At 47.6% G+C, this 9,685-nt stretch overlaps 1 protein-coding gene across 1 annotated transcript; it reads left to right on the top strand.

Annotated features, from left to right (window-relative positions):
- The first annotated feature begins 5,608 nt into the window (after window positions 1–5,608).
- On the top strand, window positions 5,609–9,685 carry ERAL1 (Era like 12S mitochondrial rRNA chaperone 1). Its single transcript, XM_036122072.2, has 10 exons — window positions 5,609–5,930; window positions 6,857–6,984; window positions 7,102–7,179; window positions 7,582–7,628; window positions 7,789–7,850; window positions 8,018–8,130; window positions 8,223–8,471; window positions 8,612–8,761; window positions 8,885–8,965; window positions 9,085–9,685. The coding sequence occupies exons 1-10, from the start codon at window positions 5,648–5,650 to the stop codon at window positions 9,205–9,207; spliced, it is 1,314 nt and encodes a 437-aa protein (XP_035977965.2). The 5' UTR covers window positions 5,609–5,647; the 3' UTR covers window positions 9,208–9,685.

Here is a 9,685-nt window from a genome sequence, read left to right as displayed (position 1 = left end):
GGTCTCCTGAACCATTTCCTTACTTGAATTTCTCTTTTTATATAGATTTATTTTTTAAGCTTATTTATTTGTTTATTTATTTATTTTTAAGTAATCTTTACACTCAATGTGGGGCTCAAACTCACAACCCTAAGATCAAGAGTCTTATGCTCTCCCAACTGAGCCAGCCAGGCACCCCAACCTACTTGAATTTCTTACCAAGGGCAGAATAGCAGATTTTTTTTTCCCTGCCAAGTATCATTATATCCAATGATAATCATTCTGAGAACTACCTCTTCTCCATTTTCAGACCCTGTGATTTGGATGAGGTCACCCCAGGCATGGAGTACATAACCCAGACCCAAGTGATTCAGCACGTAACATTCTCTAAGCTACAGTGATTGTTTCAGGAATGGGCATGTAACCCAGTCAGAGCCTAAATGCACATGGTGAACTTTCCTTCAGGGGAAATCTGTTGGCTCTTTCCAACTAAAACTGGATGTGAGAAGATGTAAAATCCTGGAGATGCTGCGGCCATGTTGACACCACAAAGGTAGAGCCAATCTATCTAAAGAAATATCATTTATTCATTCACTGAGCAAATATTTATTGAGTACCCATTATGTGGTAGGCACTGTTGTAGGCATAGGAGATACAGCAGTGAACAATATATATTGTCTTTGTCCTCATAGAACTTACAGTCTAGTAGGGGACATATAATAATAACAACAAACACTTGAATAACATTTACTATGTGTCAAGAACTGTTCTAAGTCCTTTATACATATCAGTTCTTTTAATCATCACAATAACCCTATCCCTATTTTATAGATAAAGAAATTGAAGGAGAGAGAAGTTACTTGTCCTGGTCACGCAGTAAATAATGGAGCTGAAAATCAACCCAGTATATCTGGCTCAATAATCTTTGTGCTCAATTGTATATTATAAACTGCCTTATCATAGGAGGGGGAAAAGAGGGTCCTCAGAGAGAATTTAATCAGTCATGGAAGGAACCACTGAAGGAGATACCTGGAAGTGAGAAAGAATACTGGGCAATTGGGAGACTGAAAAAAATTCAGTTAAGCTGAAAAAGAGGAATGACAAGAGATGAGACTAGTGGAGGCGCCTGGCTGGCTCAGTCCAAAGAGCCCCATGTTGCGTGTAGAGATTACTAAAAATAAATAAATAAAGTAAAAAAAACCAAACAAACAAAGAGAGATGAGTCTGGCAAAGTAAGCCAGGGCCACATTAGTTTATACTTTATTCTCAGGGCAGTGAAGCAAGGGAGTGACTTGTTCAGATTGGGGCTATGAGGGCTCGGTAAGACTGTGAAGACTCTTGATGATGCTCCTATAGCATTTCAGGAACTGCAATAGGATCATTGTAGGTAGTGATAAATGCTGTGAGGAAATGATATTTAAACTGATACCTGAATAGGGAGCAGAAGCCAAATCTAGAAGAACATAGAAGGCAGGAGTAGCAGATATAAAGGCCTTGAGCAGAAATGAGCTTGGTATATTCAAGAGATGGAAGGAGGGATGTCTGGGTGGCTCAGTTGGTTAAGCATCTGCTTTTGGCTCATGTTATGATCCCAGGGTCCTGGGATCAAGTCCCGCATTGGGGTCCTTACTCAGCAGGGAGTCTGCTTCTCCCTCTGCCTGTCACTCCCCCTGCTTGTGCTCACTTTCTCTCTCTCACACACAAAGTCTTTTTTTTTTTTTTTTAAGAGAGAGAGGGAAAGAAAGCTAGTGTGCTGGAAGCCTTGGGAGTAGAAGCAGGGCTCAAGGACATTGGATTAATCTAGCTGTCATAAAAAGCCTTTGAAGAGTTTTAATCACATCCTTCCACTTTTATCCCTTTAATTTCTAGAATCCATCTCTGTCTCTCCACCACCTTCACTACTATTTTATTTTATTTTATTTTTTTAAAGGTAGAAACGGCTATCTTTTTTTTTTTTAAGATTTTATTCATTTATTTAATTGACAGAGAGAGAGACAGCAAGAGAGGGAACACAAGCAGGGTGAGGGGCAGAAGAAGCAGGCTTCCCGCAGAGCAGGGAGCCCGATGCGGGGCTCGATCCCAGGACCCTGAGATCATGACCTGAGCCGAAAGCAGACGCTTAACCGACTGAGCCACCCAGGCGCCCCTTCACTACTATTTTAGTGAGAAACATACAGTGACACCCAATTGGAAAAGGACTTCCAGATCAGGGAAGTTTTGGATTTTTGCTTTTCAAATGGAAGAGATTAAGCATTTTTTTAATTTTTAAAAAGATTTGTTTATTTGAGAGAGAGAGCACGCAAGCAGGAGAAGGGCAGAGGGAGAGAAATTCAAGCAGACTACGAGCTGAGCACGGAGCCCAAGGCGGGGCTCAATCCCAGAACACCATTATCATGACCTGAGCCGAAATCAAGGGTCTGACTTAACTGACACCCCTAAGCTTCTTTTTTTTTTTTTTTTTTTTTTTAAGATTTTATTTATTTAAGGGACACCTGGGTGGCTCAGTCAGTTAAACATCTGCCTTCAGCTCAGGTCCTGATCCCAGAATTGGGCTCCTTGCTCAGCAGGGACCCTGCTTCTCCCTCTGCCTGCCGCTCCCCCTGCTTGTGCTCTCGCTCTCTGACAAATAAATAAAATCTTTAAAGAGAGAGAGAGAGCGAAGGGGGGGGGCATGGAGGGGCAGAGGGAGAGGGGGAAGCAGACTCCCCACTGAGCAGGGAGCCCGAGGTGGGGCTCAATTCCAGGACCCTGGGATCATGACCTGAGCTGAAGGCATACACTTAACTTACTGAGCTACCCAGGCATCCCAAGAACAAGCATTTTTTTTTTTAATTATTATTATTATTTTTTTAAAGATTTATTTATTTATTTATTTGAGAGAGAGAGAATGAGAGACAGAGAGCATGAGAGGGAGGACGGTCAGAGGGAGAAGCAGACTCCCTGCCGAGCAGGGAGCCCGATGCGGGACTCGATCCCAGGACTCCAGGATCATGACCTGAGCCGAAGGCAGTAGCTTAACCAACTGAGCCACCCAGGCGCCCAAGATCAAGCATTTTTAAAATAAATGCTGATGAGAGGAATATAATACAGAGAGAAATTATCTATATAGAAAAGAAAGATTAAAACAATTAGCTTTAAGATAAGGACATTTATTGAGAGCCTCCATTGTTCTAAATCCTCCATTGTTCTAAATCCTAGATTCAAATGAACACATGATATTAGGTAGATGTGTTTATTATTTTCTTCATTTTACAGATGACAAAACTGACATTTGGAGAGTTGAAATAACTTGTCCAAACTCACACAGCTAATAAGTAGCAAGTTAACATATGAACCCACGCAGTCTATTTCATTTGATTAGCCTCTCCTAATCTCACAAAATGCATTTCCCCACAATATCCTTGAGGGAAAATCTGGGGGAAAGAAGAGAATTAACAAAGCACTTTGACACATTTCCTCTAAGTTTTTGTGTTATCCCAGGGATTCTTCCAAGGTGTTATCTGTTGCCAGTGCTGTAGTACTTAGTATGTGTTCCTTGGGTGATTTTGCATTTATTTAATTAAGCTCTTCAACCACCATTTAACCTGAAGTTGCCCTTCATCCTAATTACAGTTGAAATGGCATTTCACCTTAGTGTCCATGGAAGATTCGTATTTTTCTGATTGCCAGCTGCCCTGTATTAAGTGGTATTTTGTTCTTTGGGCACCCATATGCCCAAAGAACATCCAGAATATCATGTTCCAGAAAGGTTGTTTCCTCTGCTAATAGAGCAGGCAGCCTGAAAGCTGGAGCCTGGCGCCATTTGCAAACCATCAGTGCATTTAGCTGCCAGTCTCCATCAATCCTGTGTCACTCAGAGCTACTCTGGACACTCAGCCTCCACTCCCACAACAGCAGCCCAGTCAGTTGGTTCCCACCATCCTCCCAACAATTCTGCCCTCTCTGTCCTATATCATCAATTTTCTCCTCTCCACCTGGTCACTGCCATGAGCAAACGAAAATCTCTGATCTTTAAAAAGAAAAGAAAATCTTTTCTTAGCCCGACTTCTCTCCCCCTCTTCTGTTACCACTCCCTTTTGCTCTGCTCCCCTGGAAAGATATATATATATATATATTTTTCCTGGCTTTCCTCAATTACCTCTCCTCTCATTTGCTCTCTCTTTTTTAAAGATTTTATTTATTTGACAGAGAGAGAGAGAGAGCACAAGCAGGGGGAGCAGCAGGCAGAGGGAGAGGGAGAAGGAGGCTCCCCGCTGAACAGGGAGCCGGACAGGGGGCTCGATCCCAGGACCCCGGGATCATGACCTGAGCCGATAGCAGACGCTTAACTGACTGGGCCACCCAGGCACCCCTCTCTCTCTTTTTAAGTAAGTTCTATGCCCAACCCAAGGTAGGGCTCAAACTCACAAGCCTGAGATCAGGTGCCACATATTCTACAGACTGAGCCAGCCTGGTGCCCCATCTCCCATTCTCTCTTAAACTCAATCCATTTAGGTTTTCACCTAGACCGTGCTACCTGAACTGTTCCTGTCAGGTCATGAACATCTCTCTCTCTCTCTCTCACACGGCCTCCAGGACACAAGTCCTGTGAAAGAGATTTTTGTCCATTTTCATTTTTTTGTTTTGTTTTTAAGATTTTATTTATTTATTCATGAGAGACAGAGGCAGAGGGAGAAGCAGGCTCCCCACGGAGCGAGAGTCCAATGTGGGGCTCCATTCCAGGACCCTGGGATCATGACCTGAGCCGAAGGCAGACACTTAACCAACAGAGCCACCCAGGCGTCCCTCCATTTTCTTAATTCATGTATCCCCGCACCTGGACATGGCCTGTACATAGCATATGAATAAATCCCATCCCTCCAATCCCCGCAACATTTCTCTCTCAATTTCAAGAGTTTGACTGAGAGGCTTCAAAGAATGACTAAGGCTTAAGGCCGCAAAACGACTTATATCAAGTTCCTCAGGCCTCTAAGGCAATCTGGGGGATTGTAGGTGACTACGCAGCGTCTTCCCCTTTACAGACCCTCTGGTTTTTCTTCAGAAAGGAATGGCCTCAGGGAGGAGGTAGTAACGGAGGTTCATAGATGGGAAATCGGGTCTGCTGCTCCTCGGGAACACCGACCCAGGGAGTACTCCCTACAGGAGGCTCGTATGAAGCAATGATGCAGACTGTCGAAGAACGCTGCGGACCGCTAGGCCAAGCCAGGGGGATACTGGGAGAGAACCTGCAAGCCTGAAACCAGGGAGAACTAAAAAGCACCCGTTCTGGCTCCCACGACCTTTCCTCCTTCGATGCGTCAGTTTTTCCAGCTGGGAGAAGTCAGAAACTGAGAAAGATTTCTGCCGCTTGGCCTCATGGGAGATGTAGTCTCCCAGAAGCCTGGGCTAGAAGGACCTTTTACAAAACTTTGGCAGGAGAAGAAGAAAACAGGATGTGTATGGGAGTCCAAAACGATCATCATGTCCACGCAAACTCTAAATACACATTTTCCTTTTCCTTAGTCTCGGTCAGTCTCCAGAGCGGGGTCCCCCTCCATCTCACCTCCAACATCCCGTGTATCTCCGCACTCTGGGCCAATCTAGCTCTGTCCTGCTCGCTTGCTTTTCCACCGCTCTATCCAATCGTAGGTGAGTTCTTGGTCAGTTCCCGGAGTGCTTTGCGGCTGTAATGGCTGCCCCCAGCGGGCGTGCGGCTACGCTCCTTGCGGCGGTGTTAGGGGTCCGGCAATTGGGCCCCGATGCCGTGAGGGAGTGGGGTGCCCGGGTCTCCTCGCTCTTTGACTGTCAGCGGAGGTGCGTGTCCTGTTTCGCGGGCTCCGCTTTCTCTGGTCCCCGCCTAGCCTCTGCCTCTCGCCGTTATGGCCAGAGCTCAGCCTTGGACCGCTTCCTTGGACTCTCTCAGCCAGACAGTTCGTTGACTTCTCACCCTCCCGGCGTGTCCATGCACAGAGGTAAAGGGCCCGGATAGGCTTGTCCCGGATTGTCACGGTTTTAGCAGTGAAAGTTCCGGGTCGGGGAAACTGCTCAGTCCGTGGGGATATCATCATTGGTCCTATATTGTGGAAAGCGATCTTGAGGCCTCGAGAGAGAGGCGAGCCTTGAAGGATCTCACAGGAGAGAGATACCAGGTTTTAAGAGTTGGGAGCCAGAGGGAACCGATGTGGTCACATACAGAGACGCTCACAAAGAGCAAGAGATTCAGGGCCACAGGCAAGGCAGAATTGTGGCTCTCTGCCCCGAGATGGGAAGCAAACTTGGTCCCATAAGTGCCCAATCTACTTGTCAAGAGACTGAGTTACACCTAGGAAATAGCACCCTCTGTTCTTCAAGTAGCGTAGACTACACTCTGGTAGGGAGGCTGCACACAAAAACTGGTCATTGTAATGCAGTATTATAAGAAACTAATACTTACAAATACTGAGAAAGCTTGCAGAGCCTTCATAACACCTTTAGTAGGGTGAGATTGTCCGAGCTGGAGGGATTTCTGGCATTATCTGAACTAGCTGTACTTTCACACATGTACATGCATTTATCAGGCACAGTACAATTCCACACAGTAATTGAGTATTAAATGCCAGGCATTGTGTTGATTGTTTCTACAAAATTGCCAGTTGTCGAAAGAAGGTTTTAAGTAGGTATTGTTAATATTATCTCCATTTCACATGTGAGAAAACTAAGGCACTTAGAGAAGTTAGAGAATTTGATACAATCATATAAACAAATTAATGGACAAGCTAAGTCTCAAAGCCAGGTCTCAGCTTCAACCTGGTACACTAATCTTGTATTCCCTACTTCCTTTGTGGGCGGGTAGGACTGAGTACCTGATAAGGGATCCAGGTTGCACTACCTCTCACTCCCCTCCTGCCCCCACACACAGATGAGCAGGATCTCCTCTTGGTCCATCGTCCCGACATGCCTGAGAACTCCAGGGTCCTAAGAGTGGTCCTCCTGGGTGCCCCGAATGCAGGGAAGTCAACACTCTCCAACCAGCTGCTGGGTCGGAAAGTATGCTGCATCCTTGACACTACCCCCCCCCCCTTCATCTCTTACTTTTTTCTCTTTCTTCATGAATTGTCCTACAGTGATCTGGGATCTCAGTTGGGACTTCTTTGTTTTTGGCAGGTGTTCCCTGTCTCCAAGAAGGTGCACACCACTCGCTGCCAAGCTCTGGGGGTCATCACAGAGAAAGAGGCCCAGGTGGTGGGTACCTGCAAAGGAAGTCCAGCAAACTGGACAGCGGGTGAACTTAAGAGGGTCTCCCTTACAGTTAGACCTGAAGAAAATGTTAAATTCACTTTTCTGAGGGAAGGGGGTCTCCTCTTTCGTTAGGCCTAGTGCAGTTCTCTCTACTTCCCCCCTCTGGCATCTAGTCAGAAAGATCTCATTCCCTCTTTAATCCTTCCTAATCTTTCATGTATTCACAGTCATCATCTTTTTCTTGGATCCTATCTAGAATTAAAACAAAACTGGAGGGTAAAAATCTAAAGTCATCCTGGCCTAGAGTGGGTGCAGGCTTCTGACATCAATGGTGGCCTTTCTCTCACTCGCCAGTTATAATCGTTCCATCTGGGGGGGGTGGGCATCTCTCTTTCCTGATTTTAGATTCTACTTGACACACCTGGCCTCATCAGCCCTGTTAAACAGAAAAGGTAATAGCTGTGGAAACAGGTTTGTAGAGGGAAAGGTGTTGAGGAGAAGGTGAGGAGATTCCATCATAGGGGCTGGAAAACCCCCTTATCATACCCTATCCCTCATTAGGAGTATATCAGTCATAAGACCCTTCCTGACCTAAGTTTGTCTGTCCCTCAGGCACCATCTGGAGCTTTCTTTGTTGGAAGATCCATGGAAGAGCATGGAATCTGCTGATCTGGGTTAGACTCATGATGGGAATCTGAAGCCCAATTTACATGGTCACGACCTCTTGTTCCTGGTAGTTTGGGGGATGGGGGTTGGCCCAGAGCCCATATCATGGACATTTTGGGGGCTGGGGAGAGAGTGGTCATATATTTGTCCTGCTGCCCACCCTGCCACCTTCTAGTTGTGGTCCTTGTGGATGTCTCAGACAAGTGGACTCGGAACCAGCTCAGGCCCCAGGTGCTCCAGTGCCTGACCCAGTTCTCCCAAGTCCCTAGCATCCTTGTCATGAACAAGGTGAGCACCACCTACCTGAAGAAGGGGTCTACTTTCCTCCATGGTGCCCATCTCACTGACCACACACCCCTCTGCCCGTCCTCCATGCCCAGGTAGATTGCCTGAAGCAGAAGTCTGTTCTCCTGGAGCTCACAGCCGCCCTTACTGAAGGTGTGGTCAATGGCAAGAAGCTCAAGATGCGGCAAGCCCTTCGCTCACAGCCTGGCACTCCTTGCCCTAGCCCAGCAGCTAAGGGCCCAAAAACACAGTCTGTGGGAGGCCCTCAGAGGATTGGCTGGCCCCACTTCCAGGAGATCTTCATGTTGTCAGCCCTAAGCCAGGAGGATGTGAAAACACTAAAGGTCAGTTAGCCTTGGCCGTAGCCTGGCCTCTGATTTCTGCCATGTGGAGATAAGCCTCAGAGTTCCTCCTGGTGGTGAGAATGAGTAGGAAAGTCTTGGTTGGGACTGAGCTGCCCACCTACCCCCCTCTGTACCCACAGCATTACCTCCTGGCACAGGCCCGGCCAGGACCCTGGGAATTCCACAGTGGAGTCCTCACTAGCCAGACGCCTGAGGAGATCTGTGCCAACATCATCCGAGAGAAGCTCCTAGAACATCTGCCCCAGGAGATGCCCTATAGTGTGCAGCAGGTGCGGGCACAATGAAGGAATCTGGGGGCTCTTCACCATGCACACACCCAAGACAGGACACCTGGGGCCCGGAGAGGTAGGGATATGGGTCTGTCTGACTAATCATGATGTCTCCCTGTGCAGAGGACAGTGATGTGGGAGGAAGGGCCAAGCGGGGAGCTGGTGATCGAACAGAAGCTTCTGGTGCCCAAAGAATCTCATGTGGTAAGCCGGGTTAGGCTTGGAGAAAGGACCAGGGCATTAGGCAGGGGTTCTTCCTCCACTGCTTGGAAGCCCTGAGAACAGGCTTGTGTGTGTGTCTCTCTCTCTTACCCCACCCTCAGAGGATCCTGATTGGTCCAAAGGGGCACTTGATCTCCCAGATTGCACAGGAGGTGGGCCGTGACCTCATGGACATCTTCCTCTGCGATGTTCGGCTCCGCCTCTCTGTGAGGCTTCTCAAGTGACCACCCTCTGCTGCCTCGCCCAGGGCGTCTCAGCCAGAGCTGCTGGCAGGGCCACTGACCAGAACGGCCCCTGCCCAGGGACAGGGACTGGTGAGAGGCGTGGGCACTGCCTGCCTGCCTGCCTGCCTGACGGCTGGCTTGGCTTTCCTGAGTCTGCCTAGCCCCTGCCTGACCACGTCTGTTGGAAGAAGTAACTTATCTTAGCTCAGTTCCCAGGTCGTTCCTCTGCCTGGGGTCCCAGCTGCTTAGGTCTAGAAGTTGGCTCTTTGGTAGGAACAATGCCACCCTGCTTCTGGCTGGCAGTGAACCCAGAGTTCTTCCCTGAGTTGCCAGTTTTAGCAGAGAGGGCTTTTTCCTGTCCGCTCAGTTCCTCTACCTTAAAGCCGCGCGTAAGAACCTGTGGGTCCTAAGTGAGATAGTGCCGCTCACTCCATCCCTCTCCCCAATCTTGGATGCTAATAAAATTAAAAAACAAGCA

Source organism: Halichoerus grypus, chromosome 2 (assembly GCF_964656455.1).
Source record: "Halichoerus grypus chromosome 2, mHalGry1.hap1.1, whole genome shotgun sequence".
Taxonomy (NCBI): Eukaryota; Metazoa; Chordata; class Mammalia; order Carnivora; family Phocidae; genus Halichoerus; species Halichoerus grypus.
The sequence above is the reverse complement of the archived record's forward strand: the minus strand, read 5'-3'. Positions and strand labels throughout refer to the sequence as shown.